Raw genomic sequence first — 20218 nt, 5'->3', positions numbered from 1 at the left:
AACAATTAGTGACTGATTCCATCTGCACGTTGCAACATGCTGGAAAGCGGTAGGGTGGTAAGGGGGAGGTGGAAGTGTCTATGAAAGGTCAGACATTAGCTCTTTGCTTGAGTTATTTGAAGTAAATTGTTTATGGAAATCATTCTTTCAGGATTATTTTACTTTTTCATGATGAAGCTGTTGCCATCAGTGATGTTGCCTGGCTTGCAGTGAAGGGGAACAAGGGGCACAAGGTAAGGAGCAATTCAGGGTGTACTTACTGCACCTCTTTTAGTTGTTAAACAATGTTTCCGTGTGCTACTTTCAAATTTCTTGTTGCAGAATGCACAATAAACAAGCAAACGTCCCAAATAAAACTAAACTTCAGTTCTTTCCTTACTGGAATTAAAGTTTAGAGTGACTGACTTACTGCTATAGTAAACTATTTTATGTCACAGAAGTGACTCAATGTCTGTGACTGAGGAAACAAGACTGAGGGGTAGATTTACAAAGCTTTTACTAAACGTGAGTCATGAGACCCCTACTCCTTGAAAGAGAGAGACACCCCCACGAAAATTTGCAGTAACTTATACATGACTTGCAGCAGACTACTGGGCAAACACATCCCACCACTACTACACTGCTCCTGGTGCTGCAGATCCCTGCCCTTTCCCTGCCCAGCAGAGCTCCCGGTGGTGCAGGGCAGGTGCCTGGACTTGGGCTGGCTCCAGCCCTCTGTTTATGCCTCCCCAAGGCCTTGCTCTTCTCCAAGGCTGCTTATCTCAGACCAGGGTTTGGGGTGTTTTTGTCACATAATCCCTTTGTTGCTCCTGGTACAGCCTGTGAAAGTGCTCAGGGGGTGTTTACAGCACTGGGTGCCTGACTTCTTGGTGGAACAGTTAACCCTTTCCTCACATCTATAAACTTCAAATATGCTTGTATTTAATTCCATGTGTTTTTTCCTCCCGTTTCCCATTAAGTGGAACTTTTTTTCCTTGTTTCTCATAGGTGATGTGCAGCCAGTGCTGAGGACTAAATGTGGTTATGACTTAGAGGTCCCCATCCCATGTTTCCTCATTCTTTGTTTAGCCCCCAACCACCCCTAAAAATCAGGCACAAGCCATACCCAACCACTCCAAAAATGCCCTAACTGAATTCTTTTCAGTCTTTACCTGACTGTAAAAGAATCCCCTCCTCTCTGGGAAGTGTTACCCTACACCCTGTTTGTGCTGTCTGTGTAGTGCTTATACTTCACTCTAATTGTGGTGTGCAATTAGTAAGTCTCTGATACTGTTAGGGAGATGCAAGTTCCTTTGCCCCATTTTCAGAGCATCAGCCTGATTTGTGCAGCCTCACCTAAGTTTTTGTATTTTGTGCCAAAAGTGGCAGAAATTGACTGTGCTGGGATCTTGGAATCCAAAGATAGCAAAGCTAATTAAACTCTGCCCAACCTGCTCCTTTAAAGAGGACTCTTAGCCTACAACTGCAAGGCTTCAAGTGGTTTAGCTTAAATCCAGAAAATCAAGTTTAGTCTGTGCTGTGGCTGCTAATAAAGGCAGATTATTTTTGTTTGCAAACGCAGCGCAGTGCTGCTTCAACTAGCAGGGGCTTGTGCAGCACGAGGGGAGCCACCGCCTTCCCTGGTCCTCCTGCTGCTAGACCCGTGCCCTCTCCCGGCCTTGCCCCTGTTCCCAAGGGGTCACCGCCCTTTCCTTAGAGACTTGTATCCTTAGAGATCAAATGCAAGAGAGGAAAATGAGAAGAACAAGCTCAGGAGGGGAAAAATCCAGAGCCTACAGGCGCTTGGCCCACGCAGCACGTGCAGAAAGGAAGGCTGCTGGGGACTAGGTCGGAAAAACAGCAGGGAATTGAAAAACAAAAGTGGGGAATGTGGAAAAGACAAACAAAGCCAGTTCAGCAGGTACAGTTCAAAATAAGAGACATTCCAAAGTAAAGAGCAGAAACTTGCTTGAAAGGAAACGCAACTGAAGGAAATGTCCAGCAAACCTATTAATGAAAGAGATGGCTGGTTTATGTCAAAAAATAGGAAGGTGATTAGAAAGATGCTTGAGTGAAAAGGAACAGGAAACCTTCTGGCTTCCCGGGGCTCTTACTGCTCTCATGCAAGCTGGTCCTCTGGTGATGTTCCTAGTAAAGGATGCTGGGTCATAAGGGCGCTTTTGGTTGTGTTTTTTTTTTTTCTTTGCTAAAATCACATTCAAGAGCTGTCTCCCCTTTTTCCCCTCTAAAGGTGGCATCAAGTTGCCTCCCTCGTCACAATACAGTCTAGAAATCCTCATCCAACGGTTGCAAGTAAACACGTGTAAAAGAATGACTGAGTCAAACCAGGAGCCGGGGACGTTGCAAACTTGGCTTCCACAGGTTCTGGGTGGAATTCTGGCTTGAGCCCATGTAGGAAAAACAAGAGGCTGGCTCACTAAGCAAACACTCAGTTATTCAGGATCTCCAAGATCCCTGGCATTTTTAAAGTATTAACTTTTTAAAAATTAATTTTATTAATACTACCAGAATTTATGGCTGAGACCTAGTAATGAATTCTGTGTGACGATGAAACAAAGTTCCAGAAGCTAAGAGATGGATGGTCCTACCTCACTCGAAGAAGCTGGGCTAGGGCTTCTACGTGTCCTTGATGAAAATTCGGTTTGTTCCAGCTGTGTATGGAACAAAACTGAGCCGACATCTTCTGCTTACACAATAAACAGTTACACGGCTCAGGCACTTTACAGTCTTATTCCCTGAATCCCTAACAAACGATCACCTCTTTAGGATCCTTGGAAATTATGCTTGTAAAGTGCCTTTTTAAGTATTGAGCAACGCCATTGCTTAGAAAGTGCTTCAGAAGGCGAGAAGACAAAGAGCAAAGAGTTCCTGAAACACATGAAGTTTGGATTTCCACAGGGTTTTTCCTTTGTTTGCTTGTTTTGTTGCCTAGAAACTGACCTAAATAAGACTCTCCGTGTAGACAGAGTGTTCTGGTGGAGGCTCTCTGATGGAGAAGGGCTGTTTAATTGATACGACCAGAAGCACAAGGCACGCGTGAAGAGTGGATACCCGATGGTCCTTCTGTCAAAGCAGCAAGCCAGGGGGGTAAGACAGAGACCTTTCGGGTTGAGCTGCCGTGTAAGCAGATTAGCTGCTGTTTATCTTTCATTTTGCCAGCTGTTTTGAGTATCATAAATACTTTTATCTGTACTTCAACCTCAGCCTACCCAGTGATTTGAACAAGTTTTGGTTACGAGATGTCCACAGCACCCCTAGGGGTGGTGAACTAAACCCGGGTAGAGCGCTGCAGCAGCATGCAGCTCCTCTCCCACCACCTTCCCTGGAGCATCTGACTTTGGGGCGAGGTGGAGTGGAGACAGGCACCAGAACCACCATCAGCTGCTGCCAGTTTACACCCCGCAGGTCCTTAAAGCCCATACCCCCAGTGGATGGATTTCATTCATGTAATCCACGATTACCCAGCAACAAGTGATGAAGCCACACAGCTCAGCTCCAGCCTGCAGCTCACTTGGTATTCATATAGCACTGACCGCCCAAAACACTTTTGCTTGAGCATACTAATCTTCTTTATTCCATTTTTAGAGAATTCGAGTCAAATGCCATCATTAATACTTACTGTACAGAAACATTAACAGCTTTTTCTTCTTTTTATTATCAGTAAATTTTTGTTCCTGGCAGTTCAGTATTGTACATTCAGTACAGAATGAATACTTCAAACCCACAAGATTTTCTTACTCAAAATTGGATGAGAATAGTGCAGCTCCATTTGGTAGATATTCATGCAGAATTTTACTTCTTCTCTTGTACAACTTTATGGAAGACGAATTTGTTTGGAAAAAAAAGATCCCAAACTAGCACTCTGTGTTCAGACTCCTAGGCCAAAGTCTTAACCGAATGCCTTACATTTGTCTCATGAACAGAAATAGCCTGATTTTCAGAAACACTGAATGTCCTCAGTTCCCAGGGACCTCAATGTACTCAGAAGAGCACCACCACGAGCATCTGAGACTCATGTTTCTTTTTTCTTTTTTTTTTTGAAGCCTAGATACAGATTTATAAGCCTAATTATTACAAATCCAGATGTGAGAGTTTGGCCTGGAAAACAGCATACCTAATTTCTTTATTCATTGATTTCTTCTTCCTCATCTTCAAACGCTTCATCTCCATCATTTGCTGTTGCCTCTTGGTACTGCTGATACTCCGACACCAGATCATTCATGTTGCTTTCTGCTTCCGTGAATTCCATTTCATCCATTCCTTCTCCCGTGAACCAGTGGAGGAAGGCCTTTCTCCTGAACATGGCTGAAAACTGCTCCGAGATCCTTTTGAAGAGCTCCTGGATAGCAGTACTGTTGCCGATGAACGTGGAAGCCATTTTGAGGCCACGGGGCGGAATGTCACAAACCGCCACCTTGACGTTGTTTGGGATCCACTCCACGAAGTAGCTGCTGTTCTTATTCTGGATGGCCAGCATCTGCTCGTCAACCTCCTTCATCGACATGGGACCCCGGAAGACGGTAGCCACCGTCAAGTATCTCCCGTGCCTTGGGTCACAGGCTGCCATCATGTTTTTGGCGTCAAACATCTGCTGTGTGAGCTCGGGAACGGTGAGTGCGCGGTACTGCTGGCTGCCTCGGGCTGTCAACGGGGCGAAGCCTGGCATGAAGAAGTGAAGGCGGGGGAACGGGACCATGTTTACTGCCAGCTTCCGGAGGTCAGCGTTGAGCTGGCCAGGGAAACGCAGGGATGTGGTTACCCCGCTCATGGTAGCGGAGACCAAGTGGTTTAAGTCGCCGTACGTCGGAGTGGTGAGCTTCAGCGTGCGGAAGCAAATGTCATACAGAGCTTCGTTGTCAATGCAGTAGGTTTCATCTGTATTTTCAACCAGCTGGTGGACCGAGAGCGTAGCATTATAAGGCTCCACCACAGTATCAGAGACCTTTGGGGAGGGCATGACGCTGAAGGTATTCATTATCCTGTCAGGATATTCCTCTCGTATCTTACTGATGAGCAGGGTTCCCATGCCAGACCCTGTCCCTCCTCCCAGGGAATGAGTGAGCTGAAATCCTTGCAAACAATCGCAGTGTTCACACTCTTTTCTTACTACATCAAGTACGGAATCAACCAGCTCTGCCCCTTCTGTGTAGTGTCCTTTGGCCCAGTTGTTTCCTGCACCAGTTTGTCCTAAAGCAACATACAATAGGGAAAAATTATATATGAAGTTATTGGTAGGGTTTGGCATTTGGACACCAAATAGATTCACATCACATCTGGAAAAAAAAAAAAGCTGCTATAAATCTGTCAGGTAGGTAACTGGACTCTTCAGTTTTGCCTACAAATGTTTTCAGCAGTATCCACAAGCTTTTTAAGACAGTCTCCTTTTGCCTCAAATCCCCCTTAGTTTTCATTTATGCCTCTGGGTGGCTTTCTGGTTTTTGGTATTTAACTTTCCATAATTGCAAAGATGGCATTGACTCCATGCTTTGAAAGCTCTCACACTCCCAATCCTGCTTATTCCATAAACACAAGGAGACTGTTTATATTTAAATGCTCTCAGTTTATAAGGACCATGATGTATACAAAGCTAAATCACAGATACGCATTGCTAAATGAAAGGTTCTTGGACTGTTCCCATGAGTTGCTACTGCCAGACAGGAGGCACTGTTGTCATTCAAGGGTAAGGTTGGGCTTCTGAAGGCCTTTTTAACTTGCTATATCAAGAACTGCAGCTTTTTAAATTTGCAGTTACCTAGCCTGAATCAAAATAGCGATCAACAGAAACTTCACAAATGTTATTTCAAAAATTTGTGAGTTACTAAGTGCCTTCTAACTTACACTCGTTTCCCTAGAAACTCACTGTTCTTCAGGATCTGCAAAGCAACCTGCAAAATTGGATTATTTGCATTTCAAGAGCCCTTGATTTTCTCCCCCAGCTTCCATTTTCCTTTAATATTCCCATTCCTCCCAGTGACCACTACATACGCTCGTTGTGCCACCAAACACAGCCAGCAGTGCTATTGTGAGAGGCCATCAGAAGGAGCGATAGTTTCAGAACCAGGTACAGGGCTGTCAACTCCCGCATTGTTCTCCAAGTCCTCCCTTCCTTCCTACTACCATGTCTCAATTTCCAGTGTGTGTGTGTTGATGCAGAACATACAAACTAGGGAAACTGCCTGCTGGGGCATTGTTCAAATATGATACGCTTCATTTTCACTGCAGAAATGCTTGGTTTCCTCATGATGTATTCCGTTAGTTGATGCATTGTTCTACACGCTGCTGTATTTTTCTCACTTTGACTCTAGGAAGCTCAGCTCTTCCTGTCCAGCTGGGCAAAGCAAAGTAATATCCTTTCACAATTAAATATGCTTGCAACAACCTGCGGTGTGCTTGAGCAGGTCTCCTACTACAGACAGGGATCCATATAACACATCAGGCTGCATGTTAACAAGACATTGCTCTAAGATGCAGAAGGATTTTATCAAGGCCAAATTCTGAGCTTAGAACTGTATTTTGCAGACTGTCCCTTGTGCAAGCACTGTATCATCCTCCTCCAGTAGGCAGGAAGATAAGGAGAGAATAGGAGAGAACAGAGAATAGAAACAAAGAATGAGGAAAGAAAATAATGGTAATTACTCTTGAAAACGTGGAAAATATATGTTTATGGAAAAAAAAATAATTGGAGACTGATTTTACTTGCTTTTTCTTAGCTTGCAGAGTAAGTTAGGAGGTAAAATGGCTAATCCAGAGGTGGACCTGTTCTCCTTCAGGCTAACCACTGCATCAGACTCCCTCAGAATCCAAGTCACACAGACTCCTGGAGGCCCACAGGATCGCTGCCACCTCTCTCTGTTGCACTAGCAGCACCTTTGTATTTAACTCACAGTTTAACTGTAGCAGCGGCTGCCTTCACCAATCCTAATTGTTTCCCTCCACCCTGTAACTATCAGCTGCCCCTGCGATAACATCCCACTCCACCTATTTACTCAGCTACCTGCCTAGGATCTCATTTCCTTGGAAGATTTCCTGCTGGGCAGAATCTCTGGCTCTGTAGCACCATAAAACCACCGCCAGAAACCTACCATAATCCCTGGAAGCTCCAGATTTATCCATTATAACACCACACAGTGTGGAGGTGCCATGGGTATGACAAGGCTGCCATACACCTGGACGTCTTGACCATGACTGTGAACCCCACTGCATGCCTCCCACTACCAGATACCCACTGAACCTCTGAAAAATCTTAGGCAAACACATAAAATCATCAAACTCCAGCTACACTAAATCTAAGCAAGGAAAACGAGTGTGTATCCACAAAAATCAGGACTTGGCAGACCTCTCACCAGTCCCGGAAGCTCTGTATTGTATGGAGCCAGTCTCTAGCATCCTGCCTCTTCTCACTGTGCATTTTCTGAGATGTAAAGGAAGTCTACAAGTAACCCCACAACCGATCTGTGCTGTTGGTACCCTCAAATCTTCCCACCACTATTTCTTTCCTCCAGTGAATTGTGGAACTATTACATATGCTCAGGCTGACCTGCACACGCACAGAAGCCATTTGTTTAAAAGACTATTTATTTTTTAATCTCCAGAATAGCAACTATTTCCTGCAGTCTTCTTTCTCTCTTTTCCGCTCTCCACTGCTCGAAATAAACGACAAATCTGGGAAGAGAGACTGGTGGCTTGCATACTACTGCTTAAAAGTCCATTAAAAAAGAAAAAAAAATTTTTAAAAAAAGCTATATCAGACCGCCAACAGTGGGTCCTGGTGAGCAACCCTATGCCATTAGGAGGCCAGGAGATCTGCTCTCCTGCAGCAGGCTCGTTCCACCTGTGTCTTCACCTTTTGGACCAGTATTCTGTCAACACAAACATTACAGCACAAGGAATATGTCTCCATCTACCTCAATCTCCTGCTGGTCCTGGTTAAAATTCTTCTATCTGGAGCGTGTGACTAGGTTCCCAGTATACCTGAACGAAGTTCTGATTGATGGTCGAGAGCTACTCACTATAGAGATGTGCACACAGATGTGTTTATACAAGCAGGGGCTGCAAACATCTCCATCAGAATGAGCCCTAACAGCCTGTGACACAGCAAGTAGGGAACAGCCAGCTTCTGTCACAAAATCCTCTGTTAGCCAGGCTGGATTTTTAAAAGAGAAAACAAAATGCTTTGTTGGCTTTTGACACAGAAGATCATTACTTCAGCACTCAGGCAGCCATTCTGCATTATTCAGCAGGTTGGGAGGACAGTGCCTGATGCTGGCAGGGGCCTCCGTCAGATCCAAATCCATCACATGCTGTTGGTTCATTGTTAGCTTGGCAGGAAGGGAGTGCAGTGAACTGAACTGCTGCATTGTACTGAAGACACTGAATTGATTTTGCTCTGGCATTACTGGTGACATGCCAAACGGTGAAGTTCCAGCTCAGGTATTTCCAAAGGTCAACTGATTTCACTTTCAAGGGGCTGCTGTGGTCCATGCAAGAGAAAGGGAGTAAAAGCAGAAGCCTGAATATAAAAACATTTTGTACAGCTGCCTATGGCTTTTTATCCCAGGCTTACTTCTAAATATTGTAACTTAAAATTCCTTTGTAAGATGCCTTCAAAAACACTGCCATGAAGTATATGGGAGAAGAAGAGGGACAGCATTAAAAGCTTGAAGTTAAAGACTTAAAGACTCGCTATGGCTTCCTATTCCCTACCTCAACAGGGACAGTCTGGTCTGCAGTGTTTCATACCACCCAAATAATGTTTATCTTTTCTGTCTGTCCCTGGCATTGTTCCTTCTTCATGTTAACACAATATACCAAACTAACTTGCAACCTAAGCTTGCCTTGGCAAGAGGAAATGTGTTTTGTGGCTAGTACAGACTTGGAAACCCGAAGGACATGAGAGTTCTCATGGTGGCTTTCATTCAGACTTCCTGTTTGAGCAAGTGGATCACTGGACTTTCACACGCTGCTTCATCTTTAGTGCAAAGGAACCGATAATGCTTCTGTACTTCACAAGCATGCTATGAAGCTGAATCATGGTAATGTGCACTTTTAAGCTTCAGCAGAAAGTACTACAGAAGTGCAAAGTGAAACAGCCAAGGCCAGAACCACCCTGCCCAAGAACACTGCAAAACCTGAAGTTCCTCACATGCTCTCAGGCTGTTCCTCATTATGTTGGAAAATAACCTAATAACCAGCCATATATAAGCATTTTTCATATTAGAGTCGGTCTTCTTCTGTTTACTATGCTGTACTGTAAGACTCTGCTGAAGAAGTTAAACTACACAGCCTTTAAACAATTTCACATCAAGAACTTAACATCAATTCAAGCCAAGAACAGTCTGGTTGGTTTGTGGTTGAGGGTTTTTCTTTCCCCCTTTACATTTTCTGCGGAATTTCCACGCACTTTGTCGTAAATAAGTAGTCTCAGGATTTCTGTATAGTTCACATGTGTTGAAAGCAAGTGTACACTATCCAAGTATCATAGGAAACTTTCAGTCATTTCCTAATTGAAGGGTCAATTAACAGAAGAACGATTCTTTCAGTTAATGAAATCTTTTGGCTGACTTAGATAATTGGAACTGCTTTGTTAAGCTATTAAGGTTTGTGAGTACTAACGATCACTTGGGAATAGGGAGGAGGCAACATAGTTGAAATGCTTTTGGACCATTCATTCTGTAATTGAACACCTGTTGGATTTTTTTTTTTTTAAGTGACATCTACATACCAAAGATGAAGTTATCAGGCCGAAAGAGCTGACCAAAAGGACCAGATCTCACACTATCCATGGTTCCCGGCTCCAAGTCCACTAAGACTGCTCTTGGTACAAATTTCTGGGCTGCAAACCAAAAAATAAATATATGCTTAATGTTAAAAAAAATAAAACATTTACAGCTCTTTACATACAGAGATGTTGTATTGCATATTAGCTTAATATAAATTGCACATACATATTTCCTAAACAGGAAGTCATGGTGGTAAAAAAAAAAAAAAAAAATCTCAGCATCACAGAAAGAAATCAGTTCCACTAGAACAACAGATTTGACATCAGATGTCAACGGTACGTGATATTTTGTAAGTTGTTTTTTCTGTGTATGATGGGGTGAGTGGAGAGTTTATGTCCAAACGTTCCTAAAACATGTCACAAGCTTGATGCTTGAAGGAATCACCTCCAATGAAAGCGCTACTTGGTGTAGGTGCAAACAATAGTAGATCAGCATCTCTACCACAAAGCACAAAAAAAAAGAATCACAGAATGGTTTGGGTTGGAAGGGACCTTAAAGATCACCTGGTTCCAGCCCCCCATGGGCAGGGGCACCTCCCACTAGACCAGGTTGCTCAAAGCCCCATCCATCCTGGCCTTGAACACCTTCCGGGATAGGGCATTCACAGCTTCTCTGGGCAACCAAAATAGTTGAAACTGTTCAAGGAAACCAAGGTTAATAATATACATTAACCTAAGCTGAAATGCTTGCACTCTTGGGTTCTTCTCAAGAGCTGAAAGGACTCCTGGTCCCCAGTTTACTCCCAACACCAGACTGCCTCACAGGATTTGGGCACTTTCAGCAACTTATTAATGAATCGCCATTAGCTACGGCCCAACCCTCTCCATCCTGAAATTAGCGTACTGCAGATGCGGGCTCGTATAACCAACAGTTTAATTTGGGACAACCGATATGACACATCTGATGAAATAATCATATGCTAAAAGAACAAACACCCAGCACAAACAAACTTCCACCTCCAGACCCTGTGGCCGTGCCCACACTGGGACATCCCCTCGTGCTACATCTCCCCACTTGGGGAGATGCTGGCAGGTGCTGGGGGGCTGATGGCAAGCAAGGAGGGAAGCCAGATATGTGGGGCAGTCCCACTTAGAGCCATTCTCTCCCAACTTTCTGCTTCTCTCCCAACTTTCCGCGTCCCTTCCCGCAGGCTCCCCGCCCCGCACTCACAGGATGATTCATTATAGTAGACGTTGATCCGCTCCAGCTGCAGCGCTGAGTCACCCACGTAGCCTCCGGCTGGGTCGATGCCGTGCTCATCGCTGATCACTTCCCAAAACTAGGGGAGGAGAAGGAGCAGGAGGGGAGGCTCAGTGCTGGGGGCGGCGGCCGGGCAGCTGCCGGATTCCTGGCGTGCCCCACGGCCCCTGCCCTCCCCGCCATCCCGCCGCCGGGAGGGGGCTGCTCGGCCTCTCCCCTCGGCGCTGAAGGCAAATATTTTAAATAAAAAGTGTAAAAAGTTGGCTTGAGGCGCTTCCCAACGCCTTTTATGTCCAGCAGGGCTCCTCTCAGCCGCGGCTCCCTCAGCAGAAGCAGCGGCAGCCCCCCACCCCCCGGCTCACCTTGGTCCCGATCTGGTTGCCGCACTGGCCCGCCTGGATGTGCACGATCTCCCTCATGGCGACGGCCGCCCCCAGCCCCGGCACGATCGCCTCAGCCTCGCCCAGCCCTGCCCTGCCCGGCTCTGCCCCCCGCAGGCGGCGCTTTATGGGCTCCGAGGCGGCGCGGACCCCCCCTCCCCACACCCCTCCGCCCGCCCAACGGCTGCCTAACGGCCGCCCAACGGCCGCCCCCGTCCCGGCCATGGCTCGGCCCCCGCTGAGGCGGGGGGGGGGGTAGAAAGGCTCGGCAGGGGCGCTGAGGAGATTTTTTGGAGCAACCTCCCAAAAAGCTCGTGTGGCCGCAAGAGCATGCCCTGCAAGATGCATGGCTTGAACAACTTGGTTTTTAATGAAAAGGGAGGCTCCCTGCCCCCTCCAGACAGGAAACGAGTTCCCAGAACTGCTGTGTCCCCTTTAGGGATCTTAAAATCCCCTTAGAGATCCTTTAAGATCCCTTTAGGGATCCCTGTTTCGTGATTTCCCAGCCTGGCTGGCTTGGCTGTCCATTTTAATATCCCTGTGACTCTTCGGTGGAAAGCCACTTCCAGTGCCCCTTAGATAGCCTGTCCTGATACACAGCCTGGTAGGAGGCATTCGTCTATCCCTGCGCATCCCTACTGCCTGAACACAGCTCTCTGGTTGTGCAAGATCAGCCCCGAGGCGACAGTTGCAGAACCTCACTCATGTTTTAAAAGAATTTGTTTTAAGCATTATGTTTTAAGCATTAAAGAAACACGTTAGGTTGAAGGTGACCCAGCTGGAATCCTCCAGGACGAAAATCTTGGGTGCTCCCTCCAGTCTGAACACAGTTAAAATAAGCCCAATAGGTTAATATATGACCCCTAAATAACCCCAAATCTGTACCAAGATTTGTACATCTGGCAGGCCTCCTCTTTTCTACCTGCCCCTATGCTGCTGTGACATGACTGATATCAGCTAGACCATGCACTCTGGGCACCAAACTTGCTTTTCCCTAAATGTTTTTCAGTGGAGCTAGCAGTTTCTTGCAGATGACCTCTGAGCAGCCCACAAACACCACGCTAGGCTGAGTCAAATGCCTTTCTGACATCCATGAAGCAGCTGGAGGATCAGCGCGTTTGCCTTGCAAGCAGTCAGCACCACAGGATTGGATACTATGTGCCTTTTTCTCTGCAGAAGGACTCAAATAAATGTCCTTCTGTCTGTGATCTGCATTTTTGGAAGAGATCCATGAGCAAGTCATTTGCTCAGCAGCCTGCTTATTGAGGTCATCTTGGGCTCTGCTTGAGTCTATATGTCCTTGAATATGCCTTCAGGCCTGGCTTTCCCCATGCTTTGCAGATCCTTTAATACACCGTTGTGTCTCATACTTGCCATCAGAGCATTGTTATCTTGTTAGGATCATTTCTGCTAGTATGCCACTTCCAAAAGTCAGTCTCTGGATTGCTCTCTCCACCAATCCAGTGTGTCTGTCATCTGGGCTTTGCTTTTTACTAATCTCAATCAAGGACAGATTAATACCCCTTCTGTTAATCAGGCACAGCTATCAGCTATGAAATCCACCTGTGGAAGACCTGCATGAATAAGGACTTTCAACTTTAAACCCTGTGTGCAAGAGCAGCATTAAGCTTCTCAGTGGCAAGCTATCCTGCATTCTGATGGCAGGATCTCAGATCATTCCTATAACCATTACAACACTGGAATTAGGATTTTTAAAACAGGTTTACTCTCGTGGCACAAAAGAGCCTAGGCATAGTTCAAGAACCTGCTATGTTAAGTGGTATAATGACATAAAACCAAAAGGTAGTTGTTAGGGTTGCCAAATTTGCTAGCTGGATAGAGGTGCCGCTGCCACAGCTCGATGCCACTAGCGCAAGTCCAGCTAGTGGAGAGACTGAGTGTGTGTTCCCAATGGGCACACACACATCCCACACCTATACACACACATGTCCAGCCACACCGATTGGCATGAACAGAAAAGCTTCTTACGTTGCTCTCCAGCACGGCCTGGCTTGATTTTTACTGGTGAACGCACTGACATACAGGCCCATACAATGTACATGCACTCTGGTCTCTTCAGGTGCTGGCAGCACAGACACAAAAGCCCCTGTGTCCTGTGGCCCCTACTCCAATTGCTGACACCACACACACATACAAGGGGAATGGAGGGTCCCCTGGCCCAGGAAAATAATCAAAATAGAGTTTAATGAGACAAGCCAGGCTGAGGTGATGAGTACAGGGCATAGCCAGACAAGACTTTTTACACCTAGTGGGTCCATTTTAACCCCTAATCCTTTTATTTTTCCATGCTTGTTACTCACCAAACCTTCCCCTCCAGCCCCTCATTTCGCTACCTCTGACTCCTCCTCTAAGCATTCCCTGGTAAGTCTTGCCTGACCCCACAGACTCTGCTCCCCTGCATTCCCTACTGAGTCCCATACCCCCAGGCAGCAAGGCCCAGGAGCACAGGGAGCCTCTCCCATTGACTCACGGTGATGGGTGTCACACCTGGCCCATGGGCTGATCCCTCTCTGGGAGGAGTCGGGGCCAAGGCTCCTTTTCCATGGGTATGTTATTGGGGTTCCCCCACCTGCCATTGTTCTTAAAATAAGCCTTTAATCCCATAACCCAACAGCAGCCTTCTGAATCAAATCATAGTTTTAGATTGAAAATAGGGAGAAAAAAATAGACTTATGTAGGCCAGTGAAGGGGTAAAAGAAGCAGTAAGACTACTGCAGTAGAGCCTTTAGTCCACACGTGTCCTGAAAAGCTGTATGTACCAGCCAGTGGCTGTCTTCTTCAGAAGGTTCATCTGCAGTTGGTCCAATGTCCTTCAGAGGCCAAAGCTTCAGCCAGTTTCCCACGCATACAAAGCAACCAAGTGAAATGAACGTCAGACTGTGGAATTGTCAGCGGTGAGCAAGTTTACCCAGAGTATTTGCATCTCACTTTAACACATTTTAAAACGATTTAAATATGTTCTCATATTCAGTCAGGCCTGAACCAACCTGCAGCTTCCCTGTGTTTTATTGCTAGTAATCTGAAAAGAAGCAACACCCATTTCTTGGTCACTGAATGTAAATGTCCCTTTGAATCCCTTTCATCCGAGCTGGTGTTTACTTAGCAGTTCAGCTGACTTTGGAGGTGCAGTTGCCATTATAATGTGCATCTTCAAAAGCCTGCATTCTCTTTAAGTCTTCGTAGGCTTGGTCCAGGATTTTTAAAGGCACTTAGGTGTTTCAAAATCCTACCTGAGCTTAACTGCCACAGCTTGCTTATGGATGTGTTTTAAAACCCAGTAAGTGCCTCTGGAAGTTTAAGGCACCTAAAAGTCTAAAGATTTCTTTCTAGGTGCTTCATCTGACCGAGTCCACAAGGTTCATTCTATAAATAGACTAACATAAGAACACAATGTAAATTCTCTGAAATGGATTTTTACATGATATCTTTTCCCAAGTGAGGAAGCAAAAGATTAAATAGGTAAAGAGGTCCATGCTTATGTTTTAGGGAGTGTCACGACCCTTTATGACAGAAAGGATGTGGATTAAGGAACATCTGGCTGCTAGGCCAAGTCTGGATTAGTTTGAGATTAGTTTGAGGCTGGTGTAAGCCTAGGGCAGTTCATTTCCACTGGACAGTTCTTTGGTGCTCCAACGTGACGGGCAGAGAGATCCCAGGTGGTTCCTAACTCCTGGTAGTCAGTGCTGACAAGGATCTTAGCAGTCAGTCCTAGCAGCGGTATCACAGAGTAACAGCAAATGAAATCCTTATATTACTCATGTGGGAGATCCAGCTTTCACAAAAAGAGCTACAGGCCCTCATGGTCCAGACAAAATGTGGGGTTGTATGGAGCTGCAGACCCTTGAGTGTTCTCAGCTTACGCCTTTCACAAGGCGAAGGTGGAAATGGAGCCCTACAAGGTGATGAATGTGGACGCGGTGAGTAGGGACACAGTTTGGTGGCAATGTTAGGTTGATGGTTGGATTTGATGATCCTAAGGGTGTTTTCCAACCTAAATGAGTCTATGATTCTATGGTTTTAATTTCATAAAGCAGGATAAAATGTGTAAAGCACCTCTGTTACAGAGAAGGATTTTCCAGTAATAGCAGACCAGGCAGTAGTCATCTCCCACAAGGTCACGTGGAAATGTGCTTTAATGTCCTGGAAAAACCCCAGCAAAGTTCTTCTGTATTTAGCAGGTCATATGATATGATTGTTAGCTGCTTCCTGCTTTTCAGGAAACACATTTGTGTTTATATCAGGGTTGTTGCTAGGACTATTTCTATTTACTGGAGGAGTTTTTAAGGACTAGAGAAAAATTCATGTCATAGCAGAACCGTTAACATGATAGTTACTACTCCCTTTTTCAGAAGGATAATGTGCTCTGTTTCCATATGTAGGAGTATCAGCAAGGGTCCCTGCAGGTTTATAAAGCCTGTTAGCACTTACATTAATGACCAAAGCAGTAAATATAATCCATAGACTAGATTCATTCTGACAGCTCTTAGTAGGCTGGTAAATGCTACTTACACGATACTTGCCTTGAGGAGAAAGGTCTCGGGGTGAGCGTAGCCTCTGTAGTTTTCATGTAGGTTAAAAATAAAGAAAAAAATCTTTAAATTATTAGGCTTTTGTGTGTGTGTGTGCGTTTTTGTTTTGCCTGGCTTCCCGAGGAAACAAAAAGTGGAAGTCATGCTCTGTGCAAGTGTGTGTCCATGTATCTCCATGACCACATTTTCAATCTGTCAACATATTGTGACAAAATCGGACAGAGGCACATGAGTCCCAGAGATAGTGCAGCTGCAGAAGAGCCCAGAATCAGCCCTAGAACCTGACGGCATGGTCTTTCAATACCCAGAAGCATACAGTCAAATAAGGCCGGAGCCAGCATACACATTTATCATAGGTGTTTTGGAGTTTTTGGTATTCCTGTCTTGCCTAGAAAAGCCACCACATTTCATTTAGCCTTCAAAGAGTTTCCTGTTTTGTTCCCATGTTAGGCTCGTTGCTGTGGAAGCTGCAGTGTCACTAATTGCCACCTATGCCCAAACATCCTTGGGAGTTTGTTTTAATGCTGTTCACCTATCTGCTTTATAACTGCAGCTGTCAGGGGAGGTAATGCTGTTGGTTTTGGTCTGAGCCTTGGGATGCTAAGGCAAAGGTTACTACATCAGGTCAGGGTTAGATATGTTTATGGGTGCAATGCCTGTGAGAGCTTGAAGCAACACTGGGAGAATCCCACCATCCCAGCAGAAGGTGTTTCTAGCTACCTTCTCACATACTTTTCTCACTGTGACAAGTCGAATGAAAAAAAAAAAAAGAAAAAAAAAAAAACACTAAAAATCTACCCATGAATATTAACATGTTTGAGTTCAGTCGCCTTTTCACTTTCACACACTGGAAGCCTTACTGACTTTTCATTTGTAACACATTTTTTGTCCTTTGGAAACAAGGATTTTCTTTCAGCCCTTTGTTTCTCCCTGCATTTAGCCTCGATACCAGCAATAACTCACCCATGACTTTTCGCAGGGTTGGTCGTGGTGATTTTTTTGTGCAACAGCTGTAGCAGCTGTAGAGGAGAGAGGCATGTACCTGCCTGTTATGTCAGGCAGAATGCGTGTTTGGTGTGGCTGTTTTAACTTCCATTTTAATAGGTCACTTAGCTACATAAACAAACAGATGCAGAGAACAGGCTTTGTGTTCGAGAAAGCTGGTAAATGATCTAGCTTAATGTTTACTTACAGCCACAACCAAAAAAAAGTGTGGGAATACAAAATCAAGTCAGGAATTTATCTACATTCAACTCTGCAGCCTCTCTGCATATCGGAGACTTGGGGGAGCTGAATTCTTCGAAGAACAGAGCGAAAACACATTTTATCTGGAATGTGTGCTCTCCGTTATCTGTAACACACAGTGAGTGAGTGGTGCAGCTGCAAGAGGACGATGAATCTGAGATACTGCTGACTTGCTTTTGGAGCTCATTCAGGGTCTGAATAGATACAATGCGGAGCTTATCAGTAAAGTCCTGGTGTTTTGAGTGGGGGACACCAGAATGAGGACAAAACTGAAGATTATCAAGAGAAAAAGCATGATCTCTCTGAGTACACCAACAGCAACTGATCTTGATGACATGGAAGATCCAGCTGGTCCATTACATCTCTGGCAGTAGCCAGTGGAGGGCACGAGGGAAGGAGTATGACAACACTTCCCCCAAAATGCCCTTCTGCATCCTGGCAGTCAGTGATTAAGGATTTATTGAACCAAAGACCGGATCCAGACCATCACATTCAATAGTCCTTGTGAAGCGCGTATTACGTCCTGTGGCATTACCACAGGTAATGGCCATACAGCTGAGTTCGCTCTCATGAAGTACTTCGTTCTGTTGAAAAGTCAATGCCTTAACTTGGTGCCCCAAAATTCCTCTATTTTGGGAAACAGGGACTGACTTCCTAATGACCATTGTAGCTTTGTGTAAGGCGAAGGTTTTAGTTTTTATACAACAAGATTTTTATACAACCAAAAAGCTTCACCTGTTCATCACATTTTTGAAGCTTTAGCACTGTGCCATTAGCATTATGCCAGTCAGATCCAAGCATAACCAATGCATCTGTTCCAGACCTTTTTTCTTCTTTATTATTAAAGCAGAAGAGCACTTGTATGGGATCATATCTGATCCAGCTCAGTCTGCTGAAGGCTCTTGACTAAAGCACCTTGCAACACTTGACAGCAGAGATTTGTACTGCCATGCGTGGGAGGGAAGGGGAGAAAGGGGGGGTGTGGGGGGCATTACACAGAATGACTTCTCCTGGTTTTATTCTCTGAGAGAAAAAAAAAAAGTAATAGACCTCTAAGAGAAAGCGTTGGAGTCCTGCCTAGGCTGCCAGTTATTTAATCCTTACTAAGCACGGTGTATGTGTGAGCTGAGATGGGGAGCTTTTCAAGCCAAGTGATTCACCTCACTGTGAGAAGCACTAATTTTATAAGAATAATTTCACAGCTAAAAATCAATTATATATTGCTCCAGTCGGGCCCCAGGTTTCGCAGGTGAGTCACAGCTTTCTGCCTTACCCTTTCTTGGGTGGTGAGAGGCTCCTGGCTGCCACCCTTCACTCACTGAGACGGGTCCTGTTCATCTGTCACACGTGTCCGAACCCGGCCAGCATGCTGCTGCTGGCTGCCTGACAAATGATTCTCTCACGTTACACTTGGAGGGAGAAGGGAAGCATCCCTCCCAGCTCCGTCAGCCCAGTACAAAGAGCACAGCAGAGGCCACAGCTTGACAAAGCCCGGCTTATTTTTACCAAGACAATCTGTAACGCAGTCCAGGGCGGGCGGGTGCTGCCGCTGGAGGAATGCGGGCTGATACGGACAGGGCGAGAGCAGCTGAAGAATTCCCCTCCCAGCACAACACCCTTGGGCTCGAGAGCTACAAAGGGAAGACAGCATTTACACACAGCGACCTGATCGTGTTTCTTTCAGAAAATTATTCTGCAGCGGTGAAGACGAGGGAGTATGCCGCTGCCTCGGACTGCGGCCTTAGCAGCATTACCATATTCATGATTCAAGAGCTCACGAATGCTGAGAATGTAAGAGGTCAGTTTGGCCCACGGCCAGGACTCAGCCCACTGCCCGCCCACGTCGAATGATCTGTCTCATGGTCTGTGTGTTAAACAGTACGGGAGGATATGGGATTGCGGGGCACGCAGACCGCAGAGCAGAATGCCGCTGCCTTGCGGGACGGGTGTGGAGGCACAGTTGCTGCCTGCGCACAGAAAACTCATGGAGAGATACAGCTCCATTGTGTAAAATGCTTTCATCATGGTGCCACATCGCCGTGCTGAATAGGAGCTTTACACTAAGTGTGGCCTGTATGATCTGTCAGGAATAGAGAGCAGCTCGAAGCAGCCAAAACCTTTTTATCTCTCTATTTTTAGCATGGAAGACAGCTATGCAGAAATTGCCATATAAACAAGGAGGCTGACAATTTCTACCTACAGACTTGATACGATCTACATATAGAACAGGACAGATACACACACATATATTTAAATTCACATTTGCTTAAAAAAAATATTGTTGTGTCATTCCCCTCCCCTTTTCCTCAGTCATTAAGTATTTTTTTTTGTTGGCATGTGGCCTCAGGGAATCTGGCAAAGGTGATGGAAGGTCACAAGAGTAGCCCAAGAGCTGCAGAACAAGCCGCATGTGCAAAAGGAGCAAGGCACGGGTAAAATAGCAAAGGAAATTGCATGCTTGAAGGTGGTGACATCTAGATAACAGCGTCAGACATAGAGGAAGATTTAGGTGAAGGGAAACTAGAGTGGTTTGAAAAGATCTGGGAGCTTCCAAGTGAGAAGCAGAGGTTTTCTATCAGGAGTTGGAAATTTCTGGAGAAAAGAAAAAAAAAAAATCAGAGAAGTGGAAGTCCTGGAGGCAGAAGTGGCTTTTATCCATGGAGTTGCTACTGCCTTTAGTCATTAGTGACAAAAGCTGCTTTGTTTTCAGTGATCACAACTCCTGTGAAAACTAAACACGGTACCAACACGTCAGCGACAGATAAGACAAGGAGGTACTGAGAGAGCTGTTTACTGAATTCGGTGGTCACAGAGGTGAAACTCGATTAGAGACTGCACATTTTTATCTGGACGAAATTCTGCTCTTAATGCAGTTTACATATTATGCTTACCATGACAAGCAAAACCAGCCTGGCCATCCCATCCAACGATGAGATGACTTTCTGTATAGGAAACTGGAATAGCTAGCTATTTGCAGAAACTATTCTGTAATTTCTGGTTTCAAACAAAAGAGGTTTATTGTTACATAATCAATCATCTCTGAAAACACATTAGTTGTTCTGGA

At 45.4% G+C, this 20218-nt stretch overlaps 1 protein-coding gene and 1 long non-coding RNA gene across 2 annotated transcripts; one reads left to right on the top strand and one right to left on the bottom strand.

Annotated features, from left to right (window-relative positions):
• Positions 1-94: 94 nt before the first annotated feature.
• On the top strand, positions 95-4157 carry LOC137851001 (uncharacterized). The gene is made up of 2 exons (XR_011092945.1): positions 95-233; positions 2933-4157. It is a non-coding gene; the product is annotated as an uncharacterized lncRNA (long non-coding RNA).
• Positions 3632-11501, bottom strand: TUBB6 (tubulin beta 6 class V). The gene is made up of 4 exons (XM_068671673.1): positions 11342-11501; positions 10950-11058; positions 9722-9832; positions 3632-5187 (listed from the first exon to the last, which is right to left on the bottom strand). The coding sequence occupies exons 1-4, from the start codon at positions 11396-11398 to the stop codon at positions 4124-4126; spliced, it is 1341 nt and encodes a 446-aa protein (XP_068527774.1). The 5' UTR covers positions 11399-11501; the 3' UTR covers positions 3632-4123.
• Between the last annotated feature and the right edge of the window lie 8717 nt (positions 11502-20218).

Source organism: Anas acuta, chromosome 2 (assembly GCF_963932015.1).
Source record: "Anas acuta chromosome 2, bAnaAcu1.1, whole genome shotgun sequence".
Classification (NCBI taxonomy): Eukaryota; Metazoa; Chordata; class Aves; order Anseriformes; family Anatidae; genus Anas; species Anas acuta.
Note: the sequence above shows the minus strand (reverse complement) of the source record. Positions and strands in the feature narration are given on the sequence as shown.

What these genes read in the sequence shown, in the direction of transcription:
- TUBB6 (XM_068671673.1), bottom strand. Translation starts at nt 11,398, where the DNA reads ATGAGGGAGATCGTGCACATCCAGGCGGGCCAGTGCGGCAACCAGATC. An exon ending in GCAACCAGATCGGGACCAAG is followed by an intron (nt 11,059 to 11,341) that starts GTGAGCCGGGGG and finishes CTCCTCCCCTAG; the next exon opens with TTTTGGGAAGTGATCAGCGA. An exon ending in CTACTATAATGAATCATCCT is followed by an intron (nt 9,833 to 10,949) that starts GTGAGTGCGGGG and finishes TTTGGTTTGCAG; the next exon opens with CCCAGAAATTTGTACCAAGA.